We start from the raw sequence: 22791 nt of genomic DNA on the forward strand, positions 1-22791 counted from the left end.
CTTCAGAGACTGAATTTAGTTTGTTTCAATTCTCAAGTATAAATATTAGAGATAATGAAAGGGTTAGTTTTGGAACACTCTTCCCTGACTGGGTGCAATTAATGGATGTGAGTGAAGTGTATGTCATGCAGAGAGTATCCTCTCAAGGAATTAACCTGCATCTCTCAGGTTAGAGATGCCTCTCTTGACTTTTTCAGGGGCTCCTTCTGGGTTTGCATTGTTTTGGTGTCATCCAGAGTAGGAATGTGCCTAACATTTAGATATAACTCTGCTTCTAAAAAAAAAAACCCAACAAATTGAAACAGAACTGCAGAAACTTCCATCTTATAAAATGCCAAAAAAAAAGGAGCAATATTTGATTCCAGTTCAGCAAAACTTGAAGCAAAAATCAATCTGTGGCTTTCTTAGTTAAAAGTATATATAAATATATACATAACTCACAGATACAGTAACATCAGAGCCTGTGTTTCTTCACTCTTGGTATTAAATTTCCAGTTTTGCATTGAGCTGGTACACCATCATAACTGCAGGAATTTTACCTACTTTTTGTATTTTTTGTTTGAATTATTTCCTTTCAAATCTGAATGTTCTATCTTTACGTAGCGGTTCAAAGTGAAAGAAAGCCTTTTGATGTGCAGCGTGAAAAACCAACCAACTGTGCAGCTTCTACTGAAAAGAATCTATATAAGAAAAGATCTTCGAAGCCCTCTAATAGCAACTCCAACATTTGTGGCAGGATAAAGATGGGACACGGTGAGTACCTCAGTTCCATGCATCTTCTTTCATGTTATTTGTGCATATTACTTTGCAGTCACACCTTTCTCTCCTCTACTCTCAGAGGGAACAGAAAGAACTCTTATGCACACATCAATCTGTTTCCATTACCAAGGCCAATGCAGCTTCTGCTTCTCACATAAGTTTTCATGTCTGAGTACAGGTATGTGGTTTTCAGTTTAGAGCTGGCTCTTGTAGAGCCAGGTCAGAGCAGAGGCAGAGCAAGTGAATGATATTCAAGCAGAAAGCATGTAGGCTAATGCTGATGCATAAAACTAATGTATTCAGGGTTAGCGCTTCTCTGAAATCAAATCTGCAGGTGGCAGACCCGGGCTTCCTTCTCCTAAAGACAGTAGTTAAGGAGACTCAGTGACTGCTGATTCAGATCCCGAGAGACTGATTTCAACAACAGCAGAACAGCAGTTTCCTTTTACTATATGGAATATACTCCAAGATGGTTCCTGCACTCTCAGATGTTTTTCATAAGTAGTGGGTGTGGAAAGGCACATCATTACAAAGGCAAGATTTGGTTTTTTCTGAATAGAATAAAAAAGAAGTCTAGGTTAAATACAACATTTTTTAAACTGTAGTTTATGAATGGTTGAGAACCACCTAAAAAACTGGATTTTTTTATTCAGTCTTCAAATAGGTGTGTGTGTGCGCATGTGTTTAATTTTTTTATATACATAATTTTGTTGAACAGATTACACTGCATTTAGGAAGTTTGGGCTGCAGGTTTCTTGGAGAATTGTTTTTAAGTGTTCTCATTTGAAAGAAGTATAGACACATTTGCTTTTTAGAAATTTCCTTGAGCTACAGATCCATTACAGACCTATAAACAATACTGTAGTCATTAAGTACCACTCTGTTATTTATGTAGGATTCAGATTTGCATAATGCGTGATAATTTGCTGCCTGTGCTTGTTCACAATGATAGCTGTTAGTGTCAGACCCCTTATACTGTAATGTCCTGCAGCCTGCACCTGTGTTATGTGCATTGGTATTGTGTTATGGACACTTGGAGCATCACATAAGTAGCAAATAAACTTGCTGACTGCAAAGACTTTCCACTGTCTCCATAAATTAGATACAGCAGAGGGGAAGGATGTTTGGTCAAAAAGCAGCAGAAGTAAAGGCAGCAGAGATTTTATGCAGGCCTTGATTACATGACTGTTTCTGACTATATTTTGGAATGTAAAAATATTTTTGACTTTTTTTCAGTGCTGTCCATTGTCTAGCTTGGAATGCAGAGTTATGCCTTCCTCTCAAGTCCAATGTAAAACTAGAGCTACTAAGTGACTTCTGAGAGCATGAGAAGACAACAACTTTCCTTAAAGCAGACTAAGCCAGAACAAAAAGCAAATGAGAGGATATGCATTTGAGCAGTTGTCATTGTTTTGCACAGGAAATCAAAAGATAATCCAGTCTTTCTGTCTTTCAAGCTACTTTTTGGAAACTGTTTCAGAAAGACTTAAGTCCTGATGAATAAACTGTAAGCTTCACTAAATTATTTATTTAAAAACTAGCAATTCCTTTTACGCTGCCATAGGTTGTTAAACATTTGTCTGATTAACGTAGAATACTATTGACTGTCAGATGCCTTCTGCTTTTGAACAGGTCAGCTGGTCTTCTTGATCCAGGAATGCTTGTGAATATTCAGCAGCCTTTGATCAGAGATGATGGTACAGTCCTCCTAGCTGCTGACTCCAAGGTATTACTGTCTCACTTTAGTTCTGAGCATATCTATTTATTCGTTCAGATTACTTTATCTATTGTATATAGTCTCAAATAGTTGTTGTTCTTGAGAAGATAAGGTTGTGATACGTGTGAAGAACCATACGATTGGAGGTAATAAATTGATCAACAGAATCATGTCTTCTTTTGGCAAGCATATTTCTGCAGAAGGTCAGCCACAGATAGTTCTCCATATGATGCCTCATCTGGGACTAGGATTGATAATTAGAATAGGATTTAAAGATAATTGAGAGCCATTGTTCTTCCTGTATGCATTCAGGAGGAAGGAAAAGACACATAAGGGAAAAAGAACAAAAATATTAAAGGTGGGAGAAAATTATATATCATATATAATTATAATTTTGATTTACTAATATAGTTTTTCCTTTTTAGGCTGAAACAAGCCAGGGTGCCTTAGGAACACTAGCAAATGTTGTGACATCTCTTGCTAATCTCAGTGAGTCACTAAATAATGGAGATACTTCTGAAGTTCAACAAGAAGAGCAATCTGCAAGTGAGATTACACGGTATGCAGTTATATTTACACCTTATTTAGCAATTTGTGTTCTATGTGGTGTGTCCTTACACTCATTCATTAAAAGAATTTGGCATTGTAACACCAGACACAGTACAGATTGCCAGATTGCCCCTACTTTGAAACACAAAACCAATTATTTAGAAATCAGATTTGGCTCTTACCCTCTTGTGAAGAACTGTGTCCAGTGTTACAAATGTAGTGTTCTGAAGCTAGGCCAGATTTGATTCTTAGAAAAATAATAAATTACTAGTGTGTGACCTTGAAAGACTCTGAGAATAGCAACATGTCAGTGCTTATTTCATAAGTGTGTTTTACGTATGCGTCTCCTGTGAAATGCTTGTGCCCTTAGCCCTGCTCTTTAGGGGTCTGTATTACTGCAGATTTATTTTTGGGATTGTTCTGCCATAAAATCTCCTGGTAATGTAGGTTTAGAAAGAGTTTGAAGTCTTTCTTTTCTTTATTAATGAAAAATATGTGAAAAAGGAGCATGGAATATTAAAATTTCCAGCACAGCTTGGGATTTGCAAGGCTGGGAGTTTTTTTGTTGGATTTTTTTGTGTGTGTGTGTTTTTGCCGGGGGAGCCAGGTAGGTTGAATTTAGCAGGATAGGTTAATAAGATAAATACTTGGGACCCAAAACTGTCCACTGTTTCTCAAAAAGAAGATTTTTAGAAGGAGCTTAACTGTCATGGTTTAAGAATGGTATTATCCAAGTTAATGTTCCCACTTAAACTATGCTGCCGCTTGCTCCCTCCTCCGTCTCCAGCTGGAGGCATAAAAGACAAAGATTATGGGTTGAAATAAGAACAATTTACTGGAAACAGCAATGAGACTAGCAAACAAACAGTAACAGCAAAATGAAACAGTAATAGCAAACAATATTAATAACAAGAGGTATAAGACAAAGAAACGATTTACATGGAAAAGCCCCCAACAATAAACAAATACCAGACCCTTCTGTCCACTACACCAAGTGGAAGAAACCTCTTGTCCTCTGAAGAGAGAGAGAGAGAGAGAGTCCCTTTCCTGCCCCTCCCCTCCCCTTGTGGTTGATAGTATAGAATAACCTCTGGACCCCAGCCATGTCCCCTCCTGGCTACTGCAAAAAAATAACCTTGTCCTAGCTGGAAAAAGGACGTTAATTAAAACTCTTAAGTCTTTCATTTAAACTCTTCAAGTGAAGTGAATTAATATTTGAAAATACTTGACACTGCAATGTCAATTTATGTCAACTTCATACTCTTTATTTAAAGCAGAAAAAAATTTACAAAAAACCCTCCACCAAAAATCCATCTTGACAAAAAAAGCGTCAAAGCAGCACTATACCATAATACTGTTCCACTGGTATGAAATTGGAACACAAAATTCTTCTTTACATCTAAGCTCTGTTATCCTAAGAGAATTCACACTGATTTATTTGGGTAATGTTCCAGCAACAGCTTGAGTATAAAGGAGACCAGGAACCACTCTCTCTTGTGTCTTACTGTCATAACGCTTTTAAGGCTCTGTCTGTACTGGGAGATCAGGAGTGCCTGGCCATATTTCATCTTAAGGGAAAGGAAATTCAGGTGTATTGTCTAGAAGAAAACCACACTGTTCTCCAGTGTTCCAAAAAATTGGAGATCAAGGATGGGGACAAAGACAGGGTCTTTGTTCTTCAGAGTATATCTGGCCTCTGGTAATCCCAACCTAACATGTGAGAAGGGGGGATAGTGAATGGTATGTGTAAGAGGACTGTTGTGGTTTAAGCCCAGCGGACAACTAAGCCTCCCACAGCCGCTCCCTCACTCCCCCCACCAGTGGGACTGTGGATAGAATCAGAAGGGCCAAAGTGAGAAAACTCACAGGTTGAGATAAAGACAGTTTAATAGGTGAAGCAAAAGCCACACACACAAGCAAAGTAAAGGAATTCATTCCCTACCTTCCATGGGAAGTCAGGTGTTCAGCCACCTCCAGGACAGCAGGGCTCCAGCACGTGTAACTCTTACTTCCAAAGATGAGTGCCACCACTTTAAACATCCCCCCACTTCCTCTTTCTTCCCCTTTCTTTATATACTGAGTGCCATGTCACAGAGTATGGAATATCCCTTGGATCAGTTGGGGTCAGCTGTCCTGGATGTGTCACCTCCCAACTTCTTGTGCACCCCCAGCTTCCTCACTGCAGGGAGGACAAGAAGCAGAAAAGGCCTTTACACTGTGCAACCACTGCTCTGCATAACAAAAACATCTCTATATTATCAATATTATTTTCAGAACAAATCCAAAACCCAGCCCCATACTAGCTACAGTGAAGAAAATTAACTAACCCAGCCAAAACCAGCACAGCACAAGACCCCTTTACTAGTACAAATACTAGGATAAAACTATCAGAGCAGGATTTACAGTAGTAAATCCTTTCCTTACAGGGGAGATCTTTTACCAGCAATATGTGGGCACATCTATTCCTTTTATTAATGCCCAAAGAGTACAGAGGGATGTAATGTAATGAATGTAATGTAACTGTAATGAAAAGCCTGACCTTGTGTCAGCCTAAAGAGTTCTTGCGTAGGTTTTATAGCATTTCATTTGAGCAATATGATTTTTTTAAGGTCTGAGGAAGCACTCTTTCATTGTTTACTTATTTATTATTTTTAGGGCATTTGATACTTTGGCTAAAGCACTTAATACCACAGATGGTACAACAGCTCATAACTTGGCAGATGGGATGGATCCTACAGGAGGAGGGAATATTCATGTAATCAGTAGAGATCAGTCAACACCAATTATTGAAGTGGAAGGACCCCTACTTACAGATACACATGTCACATTTAAGGTACGTGCTTCTTTAAATGTCTTATTAAACAAACTAATGCTTAAGATGTATGAGCTCCTACATAATTTCTGGTCTTGTATTCCCAATTAGCATTCTTTGCCAGTAGTAATGAGTTATTTAGTACAGTTTTACTTTGACAGCTTCTTGTCATACTGTTGATTGTGGACTATAAGAGTAGTTTGATTGTTTTTGCCAGTTATGCCATTGATGATAAAAACTGGTTTATGTCTGAACTATATGTATTGTACTGTACTTTTATTTTTTGCAGCTGACAATGCCCAGTCCGATGCCAGAGTACCTTAATGTACACTACATCTGTGAGTCAGCATCACGACTCCTTTTCCTCTCTATGCACTGGGCTAGGTCCATACCTGCATTTCAAGCTCTTGGGTAAATGGACATACTCTGTTTGAATTGTTTGCCTTTGAATGAATTTAAACACTGATCTGAACACTTCCCAGCTATTTTGAACTTTTTAGTTATGATACTGTTTAATTTTTAATGAACTATTTAAAATGTGTGAAGACTATGCAATATTCTCTGTTTTGAAGAATAAAATAGAAGATGGCAGAGGGGAGGATAACTACAATATCTGATATTACTGTGGTTACAGAAACTAAAGCCAAATCAAAAGCAAGCATTAATTTGTAGAAATTAAATACTTGATTATTATATCTTACTAAAGAATTGATGAACACCATTTCACAGACAACCTGATATGGTTTCCCGTAGTCTGTCTATCATTTCATTTTGCTTCTTGAAATATTTGTAATATGCTAATATCTGCCTTTTACTAAAATGTTTTGCAATTAATAAGGATTAATCCTTATTATTAATTGTTATAAATAACATAATTTTACATAGGGTAATACCAACCTGATATGCAAACTAGCTAGCATTTGATTTTCTGCTGTTTATAGGCAAGACTGTAACACAAGCCTTGTGCGTGCCTGCTGGAATGAACTGTTCACCTTAGGCCTGGCACAGTGTGCACAGGTGATGAGTCTGTCTACTATCCTGGGAGCTATTGTCAACCATCTCCAGAACAGCATACAAGAAGGTATGTTGTCAGTCCTGCTAACAATACAGGGATGTTTGTATAACATTGCTCATGAGGTGTTTCCCCATCAGTGGCAGAATTGTTCACCAGGATCCAGGCGAAGGTGAAGCTTTCTCTTGCATAATTATGTTTCCCCTGGTGATCTACAATTTTGTTGCACTGACCTCACAGAGATATCTGTGGGATAGAAGTGTCCATAAAGGAAATGGGGTCTTCTATGCCTAACTGACATTATAGAGAAAGACAATACATCCTAAAATATGCCTTGGATGTGCTCAGAGAGTTTTCTTCCCATCCAGATATATGTTTTTTCCTCTTAGAATAATGATGTCCTCTTCCAAACCACACCAGACTTTTTCCTTCCAGAACCTTCCTTCTCCTCTTTGCAGTGGAAAAACACAGAATTTGTCAATTATCACAACAAGCATATTTTTGCAAGTATAATGGTTATAATACTATAGTATAATACTACTGTAATGCAGTAATGATTAATGTATTCTGAAGTGCCCTTGAAGCATTAAGCAACCTATTTTCTTGACATTCTTAACAAGATTTATGTAATTTTATTTTTTAATCCAATGTTGGTCTGGTGATAAGGATGATGATCTCTAGATGGATGAAAATCTGTTATACTTGCTTTTTTTTCATTCTTTAAGGATGCCTCCAGTCAATAGGATTGATTAGCATGAAAATAATATTAATTTTTAAAAGGAGGAAGAAGCAATACTAGCAGCTTTAAACTCTGCAAATACAGTATATTACATGAAAACTACCTTAAATTTAAATGTGCGTTAAAAGCAGTTATAGAATACTATTTGGTACCAATTTTTTAATAATTTTTTGGGCTGTCATTATTGTGCATACAGCAAAAATTAGCAAACAGGTTTTTACTGAGACGTATTTTTCTAGAGCTGAAGGATATTAAATGTTTTTTCCAGTTATCCACTTTGTACATTTTATAGTTCTACAATCAAGTTTTAATCTACTTTATTAGCTTCATCATGATAAAGTAAATTAGATGGAAATTTGACTCTTAAATGGATAGTATGCTTTAATTGCTTTCATAATAAATATAGGGTTTTTTCTTGCTTTGGTTTTGGGTTTTTGTTTTTTGGTTGGTCTTGGCTTGTTGTTTTGTCATTTAAGAGAGCCTGGAGAGCCCCAAAATACAACAAAGTGCTGCTCTTTTCCTGCACAGAGAGGCAAAAGTTGAAAATATCAGTAGGGAAACCTGCACACTGGATGTTCTGTGCAGAGTTAGGCTTTTACTTTTTATCTGTTTCAGAATACACAGAGCTGTCTATTCCACCTCCATTCCAGGCAGTGAGTTTGGGGAGGAGTAATTGGTAGGGCTATTATAGCCTTAAGCTGGTTCCACTTACGTTCTCATGCATCAAAATTGTAAAAAAGAATTTTTTTCTATAACTTGTACTTGTGGTCATGCTGCATTAGCTGAGACCAGCCAAGAAAAGAGGATCGTTGGTGTTATTTATCTATTCTGCAAAGTTATCCTGTTGTATTGTTTATTATACTTTTAAAATTCAAAACAAAGTGAAGAAATTTCAGAACTTTATCTAGGAACATATTAGTGATGAGGCTGCTTAGAAACTCTGGAATTCAAGTTTGCTCTCCTGAGTTCTTCTAGACCATACTTTCCTACTTAATACAGCAATAAAAACATTACATTATGTCTATCTTCATCCATCTTGAGTAATTAAAAATTTGTATAACAATTAATGATTTAAGAAATGTAGATTATGCTTTCATTCTTATTTCAAGACTGCAAAAAATGGTTCTTCCATTCATTCAGTATTCTTATTGCAGTTTCAGAAAATAAATAAAAGAGTAATAAACTATGTCAAAGATTCAGTTTGAGGCACATGGGGTCTAAGCAATCCTATGCACTATTAGGTGTATAGACAGAAATAAAATTCAAGTTAAAATGATATGAAATACTAGCATTGGAGACTATGACTGGAATAAAAATTATTCTAATATGTTTTTCAAGGAAAGGCTTTATCTCTTGTGAACTGACTCACTTCTGAAGTTTGATAAAAGTAATTATATATTCAAAGATTTGTCTTAATGTATTCTCTAATATTTTTATTCCTTGACTAGTTTGTAGATATACAGTCCATTACAAGGATTTCTATTTACCAGAACAGAAATCTATCCCTTCTTAGTTTAGCAGCTAATACCACTCACTTGTAACATATCTATAAATAAAACATATTTTTAAATTGAAATTTTAAGGTAGTTTATGAATCCAGTATAAGGAATGTGATCTTTCAAATGTTAGAAGAATCTATGTATGTGTATTTCACTGAACTTACCCTGTCAGACGGGACAAAGACTATTTACCATAGCTAATGAAAAGTTCACTCCTAAAAGTACAGATAGAGGAGAAAGTAGCACTGCTATTACTGTTCTTGCATTCACTTTTGGAAAAGCTAATTCAATAATGTTTGAATTTAAAATTAGGGTTGCATGTTAGCATTTGCTTTGTGCTTCTGTTCATTCCCAGAATCACTATAGCCATTTGTAGAATAATCCACCATAATTTGAGAGTCTCTGCTCAGAGCAGTATATCACTGGAAAAAGTTTGGTGTGGCAGATTATGCCGTGCTGGCAAAATTACACAGAAGAGTTAACACTCTGTTTGCTAGCCCTGGGTCTGACTTAACTTTATAAATCTTCACTTTCATAATAATTCAGGCCATCCCTACATGTTAAGTGGTTTTAAGACAGCAAAAGACTTGAAAATATCACTTGACTTGGTTTATAAAACTTTATTTGTTAATATATTAGAAATGCTTGAGCTCAGATGAAATAGTAAGCAATATCTTTTTGTAGATAAACTTTCTGGAGACAGAATAAAGCAAGTCATGGAACACATCTGGAAACTTCAGGAGTTCTGTAACAGCATGGCCAAGCTTGATATTGATGGATATGAATATGCATACCTTAAAGCTATAGTCCTTTTTAGCCCTGGTAAGGAATTTAGTAACTGTATCTTTTTAAATAATAAGCATTAATATGTCAATTTTTTAGCATTTTTTTAATCAGACTAATGTCTTGAGATGAGACTCATCTGTTAAGTTGCAGATTAAATGATTGTTTCATAATGATTATCACAATATGTGTTTTAAAATAACTTCAGAGCAACATATCCATGTTACTTACAACTCCAGTATATACATGTTTCCTGTACATCCACCTTAGAAGATTAGATTCTCAAGTTACCTTCAGCTGAGAATCTATGAGTAATAAATTATCTGGAATGTGTACTAGCAATATTAGTGGGGTAAATGGTGAGGAGGATTAGAAGAAATGCATTCTCAGAGTGACAAAAAGAAATTTGCTTCAATTTCAGTATTCTTAATATACTAATAAGAGGAATAGGTGAAATATGAGCAGAAATACCTATTTTATATGAAACTCCCACAAAATCTCAAAAACTGAATGTAAACAGTCTGTCTTCCATTTGTTACCAAAAGAAATTATAGCAGACAACTAAAACATAGTCAAGTGTTTGTGAAATACAAGAATTTACTCAAAGAAGACACTTGAGCTTTTCTGAAATGATTAGGTAAGGACATTAAAGAAATTGGAAGTGGCAGTCTCTTCAGCTAAGGTGGTAAATGTTTCTAGGACATACAAAGGTTAATCTAAAACTGCTGACAGGATGAGGAAAAGGGAAAGTTTTGCTCAGAAATGCATATTATTTATTTTAATTCAAAGGTATTTACAAAATACAAAGTAAAAGGGTATGTTGTTACAGGTGTGTTTGCTTGGGTTTGTTTTTTTTTTTTTTGCATTGATATTATTTTTCTCTTTGTAATAAACCTTAAGCAGAAGATTCTGGCGTCCTGAACTGTTATTTTGGAATTTTTTTTGTAGATTGTTCCATTAGAGTTAGATTTATTAGGGGTTTTGTTCAAGTTGGAAAAGCAAGAAACTATCCAAACTCAAGGTAGCTCTGTCCTGTTTCAAGGGACAAGCATTTTGGACACAACACTGAAGATATTTTGGCATCGTAAGATAGGTGGTATTTTGTGGGTTTGCTTTTGTTTTGCTGTGATCATGTGGCTGGCTGAGGAGCTGAGCCAGCTGGAATTAAACATGAGACAGACTTGGGAAGATTAAGATATCGATCTATCAAGTAAGTAACCCTAGCTACTGCTTAGCCTGCCTAGTTAGAACAAATCCCAGAGGCGAACATATTTACATTTAAACAAGCAAAGTTAAAAACAAACTCAGTGTCATTGCCTGGTACATGTGTACAGGCTTAATCTTTGACCACTTTCTTATGGATACACACAACTATAGAGAGGAAAGTGAACAAGCTGTTTCTGAAGCCAGGAGGTAAATGTTCACCTGAGTGGTTTCCTTTATACAGCTAGCATGTTAAACATCACAATACCAGAGAAATATTTCATTGAAATTAAATGTGAGAGTCTTACAAATAGATTTATTTCACAATGTATAGGGAAACAATCGACATACAGAAATGTTTTGTTTCTTTAGATCACCCTGGTCTGACCAGTTCAACTCAAATAGAAAAATTCCAGGAGAAGGCACAGATGGAATTGCAGGACTATGTACAAAAAACCTATCCAGAAGATACTTATAGGTATTTATTGTCTATAGTACCCAAAGTAATGTTGTGGGCTGTAGCTAACAAAAGTACAAAAATAACATCATTGATGTTTTTGACGTCTGGGGTTTGGGGTTTTTTTGACTGTTGATGAGAAAGAACTAGAACCTAATTCATATAAGCAAGCAGGTTTGTTTAAAGATATGTAGAAACAAGAATAGCTGTCTAGCTTCCTCCATGTAAATTAAATTTATTAGTACTTTCTTGGTTTTTGAGGGGTTTTTTTGAGACTTTCATAGTCATGTTTAGAAAAGTAAACAGACTTTTTTTAGAAGTTTGGGGAGTAACTGCTTCAGCTGACTCTAATTCACACTGCTGCTTTTTTCAAGTTATTATTTTAAAGCCTCTTTACCAACTAAAAGGTGATTATTATCCTTGAAATGTTTTTCAAGTTACATATGCAGAAAAATGTTAAAACTGTCAGTTATCGCCCTTGAAAAAAGCAGGATTACATATAACAGAAAACAGTAACCATCTCTCAAACTTCCGTTTATAAGAAATTCCCACATCCCACTTACTTTCTCCTTTGGCTTTTTTTTTTTTTTTTTTTTAAATTTCCAAGGACTTCTCTGAAATTATCTGGCTTGATTTTTTCACCTCTCAACTATTCTGTTTGTTACATGCTAGAAACAATTACCGTATTTTCTAAGTCTGTCAAAACTCAAAATTCATCAACACAATGATTTTCTCCACTGTCAGTGAAATTCTCACCTCTGTTTAGCAAGATATACTAGAACATGTTCTTTTTTACTGTGAAAGGTATCCTCATGTAAAGAAGCAATCCCATACACTTAAGCACTGTCTGACGGTGGGGTAACTAAAAATAAAAGAAGAAAAAAATCTGTCTGAAAAGGAGAGCTTCTCCCATCTCTGTTTTCTGCACTGATCTTACAGAGTTAACACTGTGGTGCAGTGAAACTAGGATTCTCTGCCTCAGAAATATCCTCAAATCCCACATTCTTCCATGTACAGTTGAGTCCTTCTGAGTATCTACCATACAACTAAATATAAAATTTGTTCCATCTACTTATATATACTTCTCATAATAGTGTCTCAGGGAAGAAAATCAGAGTTACATTCCCCAAGCAGTGTCCTGTATTTTAACTAATAGTGTCTGTATCTCCATGCTCACCCATAGACAAGTTTAGAGAACAAATTGGATTGTTTCTGAGCAACTGAGTGCTGGTACAAATTGAGACAGGAGAGAAGTATTACAATTTTCACAAAAACAACAGCATAGCTTGAATCTTTTTGCCCTAAAGTTTTCAACATACGGTATATTAGCAGAATGGACCTTAGATATTTTCTCCATAAATATTCAAGCATTTTCCAGAGCACCTGTGGTCAGTGCTGCCTGAGGTTTGCTATTACATGGTTCTGGTTCAGAAAATTTATTTGGTTTGGCATTTGTGATGTGCATCTGCCATATGAATGACAGCAAAATGCTTTCATCACTGTCCTAAATTTCACGTGCATGGGAAGTCCAGCATTTCAATACAATCACTTCATTATATTGGATATATGTTAACATCCTGGTAAATAAAACACCAGAGCATTTGGCAATATTTATGCTCAACAATACATTCCCCCAAATTCCATCTCTCATTAGATTCTCTTTTTTTCTGTTTATATACATCCAGCCCCCTTCCCGCTATCTCATTTAGCATGAAGTTGCTAGGCAACTGAGGACTGTGCTGTTTATGGCTGAAATTTTAATTAAGCATTGTACTCTTAAAATTGTGCAAATGTTCGCACTAATCAGTATGGGTATTATTAGTCTCAGCATTGTTTGTCCAGAGGGAATTTCAAAAGCAGGCCAAGAGAATTTTGTGTTTGTACATACATGGTCTGTCTACAAAGGGCATTAATATGTCCCTTTCATTGGAAAGCTACTTGGCTTTTCATTTCACTTGCAGGATAGAACAGTATTGATTCTTTTTTTGGTAGCCAATTAGCTTGAATTGCCTCTTTACTCCTATTCATGAATTATGGTAATAATAAAGGCAGATCCAGCTCTTTAGCCATGAAGTATCTTAAATGGGTCTTACATGTATTTATAATCCACCAAACTTCTTTTTCAGGCTAGCCCGGATCCTAGTTCGCCTGCCAGCACTTAGGCTGATGAGCTCTAGCATCACCGAGGAACTGTTTTTCACGGGTCTTATTGGAAATGTTCCCATTGACAGCATAATCCCCTACATTCTCAAAATGGAAACAGCAGAATATAATGGTCAAATAACTGGCACGTCTGCATAGTGGGAACAATGCAATTTGAGGGATTGAAGTAATTTTCACAAAAACCATATAACTACAAAGTTAAAAGAGTTGTGTTTCGGTATGTGCAGATAATTCCAACTTGTTATCAGTTTCCTGACAGATTTCTCCTTGTCTTTTTCTGATGTTGACAAAATTTAAAGCAGCTATTAAAAGACCTGCTATAGGACTTTTTCTGCCACAAGGAATATTTTTGATGCCTTTCATTTAAAAGGCTATAGATGACTGAACATACTTTTCACATGCTTTGTATTTAAAAATTATCAGTGGTTAAAAAGAGTTTTATAATATCAGGTAGTAATAAAATTACTTTAAAAGTAAAAAGAACAGTATGTATATATTTAAAAATATCCTTGGAACTAATGTCTAGCACATGCCAAGGTATAATACTAGCACTTTGTAATCACTTCTTGTCAGAGCAACAGCATTATCAACATCCTGCTTATGAGTATGAAAAATGAAAAAAACTGCATATGTCCTTAGTCAAAACGTTAGTAAATGATTTTTGTAAAAATGTAGAATGCTAAAGGAGACAATCATTTAATCTACAAGAAGTCACTTGCTGTTACATTATGCATGAAATATTAATATGGATTCTTAAATCAGATATCCACATTATATGAAACTATATCTGTTAAATTAGTGCAGTTGTAATACACAGTACAGTGCAGTCATAGTGACTATTATGTGCTACAGGAATTCCCCACACTAGAGGAAAAAAGTGTTTGTCACAATAATGATTAAATATTCAGGTTCCTCCAAGTGTCTATTCAGACAAACACAATCATGACAAATATTATTCTAAGATGAAGCCTTTTGACTTTGGGGAAAATCAGTCACTAACTGGAAGAGCAGTAATTTTCAAATAGAGCCGTGTGATGCTATTTGAGTATGCTCTTTGTATGCTCCAAATTTACTCCTCCTCTCTATACTCTGAACACCCTTATGATCAAGCCACAGGTACAATTTAAGACCTGAAATACAGAAGTATAGAACCTCTGGCTGTAGCAAGAGTTTATTACAAAGCTCTCTCACTGTATTTCTCCCTCCCTCCTTCCCTCACTGAGCACTCCCAGTTTTGCAGTGTTCTCAACTTTCCTGTCACTTAGTTTGAAACCAAAATATAGTTAGGATTTACTCTCACTCATGTACAATTGCAGTTGATGACTGATACACCATGGAGATACAAAATGAACTACTTTTTAATTGTCTCCAGCGATGAGCCATCAACATGTTTGCTAGTATTGGCCATTAGCTGCTACCATAGGTTTTGTTTTAGTATAACTTATTATTATGGCTGTTAAGTGTTTTAAAATCAAAGAATTTTTTTTTAAGTCATAGCAATTAATACCTTCATCTGTTCCTGGCTCATTAGATGCATTAATTATTTTAATTATTTGTGTGTTAGAGGCATTCCTACTTTTGTAGTTTTATGTGACAAAAATCTAATGAGAAGTTCAGCACTTTGGTTTTTCTTCTGTTACTGATATTTATTTAGAAACACCTACTAGGTTGGTGTTTGTGACTTTTCAAAGTCTGATTTGTAGCCAAAAGACCTTAAGGAGCTCTAGATGAGGCTTCTAAAGTAACAAAAAGACCTTGTATATGTCATGCTTGTTAGGAGGCTGACATTTGTAGAACTTACTGTGACACAAAAGACTATTTAATTTTAGCTTCTGGATGCATTAAAAGTCTTCTACGGTTACCATTTTTAGCACATTCAGAATCTTTTTTTCTCAGAAGGATATTAGAGAGTCCAGTATACATGCAGAGATTTGTAATATTGCACTTTTATCTCTCTCAGCTTTTGCTATAGCAAATGAAATTGTCATATTGCTCATGTTATGGGAAGTCTGCTCTCTACATGTGAAGTCAGCTGGACTTCAGATTTTAATGCCGACCATTTGATTGTAGTGTAACTGCTGTGGGTTTGTATCAGCACTTCTGCTACACAGTCCCTATGTTAAGGGTATGCAACCTAAAAATTAATGGTGATATTAACATCAGAAACAGTAGCTACCTTGGAAAGAGTTGTGGCTGCTTTTGTGTTAAAATTTAAAATTTTATTGGGTTATGTCATTGTTCTACAAGCAGAATGCATTGAACTATTGTGATACTTTTTAATTGCCAAAAGGATTATGGAGCTTAATTTGCTTCCAGTATTTCATAAAAATCATTTAAGCAGATAAGAAAGCATTTTAATGGCAAATGAAATATTCCTTAGCACAAAAACTAGCCACTGGAATATTTGGTTTTAAATCTCAATACACACCAGCTAGCTTTTTCTTGACAAACATTTCAACTTCCAATTTTTCGAGTAAAAGGGCCCCATTTTCTGTGTGAAAATTTGTTTGTAATTTTTATTACTTGTGATCGTAACAGTTCAGGAAAGAAGATAAAGGCATTATAGTTTTTTGGGAACAAAGGGATCACATGAAATGAAATGTAAAATGTATGCCTTGCATTGCATTTGTAAATCAAAATGATAAATATCATGCAGCTCTGTTTACAAATAAACTACACTCCCCACAAATGCAAGGCCACATAATGATATCCTTGATCAAACCCTGGTAGTTACTTCCTCTGCAAATAGTTATTAAATAACTTATTAGGGATAAAATATTCATTTGTGTAAATTGTGTTACAACCATGCAATCCATAGGTAGGTTTTATTTCTTGTGCATGTATTTAAAAGATGAAATTAAGCAGTTCCATCCTTAAGATTTGGATATTACCACCTAAAAGCTATAAAGTCCCTCTTTGTGTAGCATCATTAGCATGATTTGCTGGCTTGCAGAGGTCAGAACCAAGCTACTTAGTCCTGATACCATTAACAAAAAGTAGTCTTCCTAACTATACACTATTCCAAGACTAACATTTTGGATTGTAGAAATTTGAACATATATGGGTGCCTGGGCTATTTCCTCCCCAGGGACAGGACTTTGTGCTTCCCCTCTTTGAACTTCATGAGGTTCCTGTTGGCCCGTTTCTCCAGCCTGTCAAGATCCCTCTCGTGGCAGTAGGACCCTGTGATGCACACAGTACAGCTGCAGAATCAGGCAAGTTTTGCACCATCTCTGCAGAAAATACTACAACACTGACATAGTTCTTGGAATTCCTGAGGTTTGTTCCATCCCTCCTGCAGATGGAAGATAGCAACAGGCTAATCTTAATCTAAATCTTAGCCTTATTGTTAAATTAGTTTGGGGTTTTTTCTCCATTGAAAGTGCAAACTTTTCCTTATGAATATTGGACAGGAGAGCTTTTTATTATTGTAATAATTATTGAAGAACTATTTCTTGAGTATTAAATACAGAAATGGCTTGTTTTCATAAAGGTGAAATTTAAACGCCAAACTTGTGTTCACAGAACTTGGAGTCAAAGTATCACAGTCACAAACCAATTCTAAGAAAAGTTCATCTCACTGAAGCTCTAGTTAGTGCAATTCAGAATTCTCTTCAGAATTTTTGAGGTCCTTTTCCTGCTGCTCTTGAAATGAAAATATTTTAACTTGGCAGAAATACAGTAATAAATTACCTGATTAGATTTATCTGAACCTGACCAAATGTGTATACTAGTCATAATTCATTCAGACAAATGTTAGAATTCTGTGCTGAGACTGATGGGGCGTGATAATGAGGCAATGCAGGGAATGAGAATGAGGCAATAATGTCCATTGCCCATGTGCTTCATTGTTTTCCAACTCTTGCGAAGGAACTAGATTTGAATCTTGTAGATAAAAAGCATTTGGGATTAGCTTTGTCATAATGATTTTAATGGCATTTGTGACAAATGGAGGAAGGTATACTACTTTTCTTCCCTTTATTTACTTACATTGGACTAAAGAGTCGGAACTAAGACCACGTACAAAAGTAATCTTTCTCTGCCTATTTACATTGTTTATAAATTAGCTGCAATGCTTTTTGGTATCTGTGGAGTTACTCTGGCATGAAACTGGTAGAAGAGGAAAAAAATTACCTCCAAGGAGAGATCCTTCTAAGAAGTCATACCAGGCTTTCTTTTAGCTGCCTTAAAATGTTAGATTATTACGAAGGCTTAATTTTCAGAGCACTCGGGGGCAAGAAACTATTGTTGCTCTCCACTGATTACTTGGTGTCATTTACCAAGTCTCCTTTTACCATCTTCTGAAGCCCTTGGCCCCCCAGGCAGCCTCAATGCCTCTGGTGAGGAGCTCTGGCTCCAGGTCTGCATGGAGAATCCAGCTGGCTCTGCACTGCCATTACAGCTCCCTTTGGCAAAGGGCACATTCTGAGGCTGTGATAGAGAAACCAAGTCAGGGCTGACGCTTCCAGGGGAAATCAGTTTCCTGACTCTTGCTTCTCCTTTGACAGAGACTGTAAAACATTTGCGTGGTTTTTTTGTTGTTGTTGTGTATAGTACACAGGACTCACAGGTTCCTGAATCATTTCATTCAGGATACTGCAGGTGTTAGTAGATTTTCCTGCCCATTAAAGTTCAGACAGTAGTTAGGATTCTTCCCTGATTACCTGCTGTTTAATTAGTAAAAGGCAATTTTTAAAAAAAAGCACCAAACAGCATGACTAGCAAAGGGCATCAGGAATACAGTTTAACCAGGAAGACAAGACTGGAAATTAATGGGCTGAGGATACTGTCCAAGCAGTGACAAAGCAGCTTCCTGCACTCAGCACCAGTCAGGGCCCTGTTTGAATTGGGTGGAGTGAGCAGTAGAACTGGCAGGTCAGTCGGACACACAGGTGTACCAACACACATCTACTGGATGATAACCATCCTGAAAAGAACAAAAATCTGATTTTCTATTTGAGATCACTCTCCTCCTCTCCAGTTACACTTAATAGTGCAAAACCAGGGGAGGCTGGGGGTTTTTCACTTAGTCTTGTCTGTAAGAGGAAAAGCAGAAATGCTGGCAAACACAGTCAGCTTCCCACCTGTCCCAGGGTTTGCCACACTGGCCATACAGCAACGGAACAGCTTTAGCAGTCGTTTGCTCTGGTGATAAGCATGGGCCAGCTGTGATAGCAGCACACAACAGCTGCAGTCCTAACACCTCCAAACATCCAGGAGGGGTCATGGTCACCCTAGAGAGGAGAGCGAGGGGCAGAGAAAGGACAAATTGCCAGCATCTAGTAGATACTGAATGACAGAAAATTAGTTTAGAAAACAGCTTTATATGAAAATTTACCAAGAGGGCATGGCAAAGGAGAGACAATGAAAACATTTACTTTTTGCACCTTTTTATTCTAAAGTTGCTGAGTCATTTTGACAGTAAATACTCCTGAATTAAGTTCAGGCTTATTGTTTGATGCCACTAACCCTTCTTGTTAGATAATGCTACAGCCCTACTTCAGCTGCAGTCAGTCTTATCAACATATGGGAAATTATTTGTGCAAAAAAATTATAACATTATTTATACTGGGGTTACAAGTTAAAGTTAAATTCTTTGTAAAGTGTAGATTCCCCAAGTCTGAATATATTAGACTTGGGAAACGTCATAGCCCAGAATTACCTTATTACTCAGCTTTTTATTGTGAAGCCATGCTAAGTTCATCACAGGTAATACTGTTGTAATGTTCCATAATTCCCAAAACCTGTTCAATCCTCTTGAGTTACATGAATGCTTTGAAAATGGCTTAAATTCATGCCTGTCTTCTTTCTTTTTAAAGGGTTTGATAGAGTTGTACACGTCTATGTTGTGCCTCCCACCGTTGTGTATTTCTGCATGTTCATTTCTAAAACTCACTCGAGCAGCTGATGCATATGTACATAGCTGTATGTATGTGTGTATGAATGTATATGTTTATACCTCTCTGTCTAAATATATTCTGTACAGTGTATAGAAAATGTGTAGTGTATGTATATATGTACAGATATGGAGCCATTACTCATCAATTCTATCTGCTAAAGTTTTTTATTCATTTCCTAATCCAGAGCTTCCTAATTTGGTGAATCCTCACAAATTTCAGAGCTTTGCACCTATTTTCTAAACCAACCCAAATTCACTATTTTCTGTTCAGAACTGTCAAATATATTCCATGAATTTTCTGGCTTTTACAATATTCTCTTTACCTTTTCTCATTTGGCCTGTAGAAGTCTGCCAGTCAATAGTTAATTGAGCATATAATGAATAAATAACTATAGTCATAGAAAATACTTCTCTGCTCATTATATACTCATTCTCTTCCAGCCTCCTGAGATACATTTGTAAAGTCGTATTTTTTGCGAAGCTTGGTAAGAGACTGATTTTTTGGTTTTAAGTCTTCATCAGTGGCAAACTGAAAATAAACCACATTGCCACTTATCACTGAACTGCAGCACACAGAACATTGGTAGGAGGTAATGGATGCTGCTTAATAAATCAATATTCATATTGTCATAGTGATCACATGAAACCAACCTGTAAGTTAGAGACTGTGTGCTCTGTTCAGTGAAACAGCAGCTGTGGCACAACAGTAATTAAATAGTAGGGACATTGCAGGTAGTTTATTTCTTGGCAAGCATCAAGACTTCTTCAGGATTTTCACAATGCATTTCAGTTGTATATTCACTTTCTGAAGCTGTTCTCTTTATTTTCCAGCCTAAACTGAACACAGCTGGTTGCTTGATTTAGTTGTCAGACTAATGTCTCTTTCCACATTCTGTCCTTTCCTGGGTCTGGAATCTGTGCAGCTTCTGCACTGCCTATGACAGTCCCACTGTCCATGTGGGACCTGGGCACACAGTTGTGAAATGAGATGTGGAGTAAGACAATTTCTTATTCATAATGAGGACTCAAACATTTACATTATCAAAGTATAAATAGGTCTTGTTCTTTTTCCCTTTTGATGAAGATAAAAAGGAAGCCTCCCATAAAGTAAATCTGTTAACTGTGGGTTTTTAAAAAAGCATTTCACAGACCATGCAGGGCAGTAGTTCAGTGAGTCTTGTTTCTGTCATTAAAAGGGGGAAGCATAATTTTCTGGGCATTTATTTCCACCTTTTGTACTCAACATGGCAAAGACTTGTGTATATTTAATCAGATAATAAGACAGCAATCAAACTAATGTGAACTTCATGCATGCTTAAAGTGAACCACAAGTCTGAGGAAAGTTTGGAAAGTTTGCTATGGAAAATGCTGAGAATGTTCTCTTTCCTGGTATATTGGTTAGTGAGCATTTGTAAGCTTTTATTTCAAAAATAGGAATAAACCTGTAGCATTTCAAACCTTACTTCTGCGATTTTCAGCAGGAAAAATATTTCAATTAATGTCAGGAAGTCCTGTGACAGATGGTCCTTCATTGGTGCCTGGACAATTAGTGCTGTTTGAATGCTTGTTTTCCTCTTTAAAGGTGAATAGAAACCTGAAAGTCTGTTAACGTCATTGTTCTGCAGGAACAGTTTTAAAGTTTAGGAAGCCAATTGGGGCATTAATCAAGATTGAATCTGTTTAAAAATTCAACTATGTATTCAGAAAAAAAAAAAGCAAACAAAAGTTCTTTTATATCCACATTTGAATTGTTTGTATTCTGAAGGACAAAATATTTGCTCAAATTTAGTGGCAATAAAGGCTCTGCGATAATACAACACAGGTCCATTTTATGGTATTTTCATGATTGTGGATTAAAGTAGGACTAGATAAATTTCAAACAAAAAGCATAGTCTTTAAGAAGAAAACATTTCACTTACAGACTGTATATGTTAAATTTTTCATATATGTAATCAATATCATATGTTGGAATATTTTTAATAATTAATCTGTACTCTTAAATACACTGGAAGCCAGTGTTCATAGTTTCCTAACTGAAAACTGCACGTTGTTTTATCTGTATTGGCCTACTAGGGAGTACTGAGCTCCTACTAAAAGAACAAATTTTTATAAAAGGAAGCATCTACTTTCAATTCCTTGGGATATTTTCTGGAAGCCTCTGTTCATTATAATTTAGAAAACTATTGTTTATGTTTGTTTTAAAAACTTTGCAAAAGTTGTTAATTTCCCACAGCTTCTTTTGTGAAATCAGTATTGTTGTGTGTGATAGCATTTAAAAATAATAGCATGTTCTTTTTTTTAAACTAAATTTTATATCCAATGTCTTCAGTCACAAAGAGGAATTTGCATTGTTGTGTTTGTATATAGAGTATTGCAGTGCATGATTTAGCTCATGCATTTTATTAAATGCTGTTGTATCATTATATTGTTGTGGTTAATACTAGTAGCTAAATGAGGTTTCTACCATTAAAGTGAATTACAAATATAACTGCATTCTTGAGTTTTATTATGAAGTTCATTTAATTTCCTCTTGAACAGGAGCTGTCTAAGGCAAATCTATAATTCACAATCTTTTAGGGGAGAAACAGCATTTTGCCTTCACTACAGTGATTATCTTATGAGAGATTTAACCGGGTCTGGTACAGGAGAGAAATCCCATTAACTTACTGACTCCAAGGAGCTGCTCTAGGAGGAGAGGAGGCTTTTCCTAAGGTTTTAATTCATCTTGAATAGACAAGCTTTGGGTAGCCCCGCACCTCTCGCTGCTGTGCTCCGCCCCTGGCCCCGCCCCCCTGGCACCGCCCCCCTGGCACCGCCCCCCTGGCCCCGCCCCCCCGGCACCGCCCCCCTGGCACCGCCCCCCTGGCACCGCCCCCCTGGCCCCGCGCCCCTGGCACCGCCCCCCTGGCACCGCCCCTGGCCCCGCCCCCCCGGCACCGCCCCCCTGGCACCGCCCCCCTGGCACCGCCCCCCTGGCACCGCCCCCCTGGCACCGCCCCCCTGGCACCGCCCCCCTGGCACCGCCCCTGGCCCCGCCCCCCCGGCACCGCCCCCCTGGCCCCGCCCCCCTGGCCCCGCCCCCCTGGCACCGCCCCCCTGGCACCGCCCCCCTGGCACCGCCCCCCCGGCACCGCCCCCCTGGCACCGCCCCCCTGGCCCCGCCCCCCTGGCCCCGCGCCCCTGGCACCGCCCCCCTGGC

At 37.0% G+C, this 22791-nt stretch overlaps 1 protein-coding gene across 1 annotated transcript in view; it reads left to right on the forward strand.

The window, feature by feature from the left end:
• NR2C2 (nuclear receptor subfamily 2 group C member 2) overlaps window positions 1-22080 on the forward strand; it is a 37850-nt gene extending 15770 nt beyond the window's left edge. Inside the window, 11 exon segments of the mRNA XM_032120408.1 lie at window positions 604-677; window positions 679-735; window positions 737-753; window positions 2392-2485; window positions 2902-3035; window positions 5681-5858; window positions 6127-6248; window positions 6779-6918; window positions 9772-9909; window positions 11446-11551; window positions 13657-22080. Coding sequence (XP_031976299.1) covers window positions 604-677; window positions 679-735; window positions 737-753; window positions 2392-2485; window positions 2902-3035; window positions 5681-5858; window positions 6127-6248; window positions 6779-6918; window positions 9772-9909; window positions 11446-11551; window positions 13657-13831 — 1235 coding nt within the window. The 3' untranslated portion in view covers window positions 13832-22080.
• Window positions 22081-22791: the final 711 nt, after the last annotated feature.

The sequence above is a fragment of the Corvus moneduloides genome, chromosome 11, assembly GCF_009650955.1.
Source record: "Corvus moneduloides isolate bCorMon1 chromosome 11, bCorMon1.pri, whole genome shotgun sequence".
In the NCBI taxonomy this organism is placed as follows: Eukaryota; Metazoa; Chordata; class Aves; order Passeriformes; family Corvidae; genus Corvus; species Corvus moneduloides.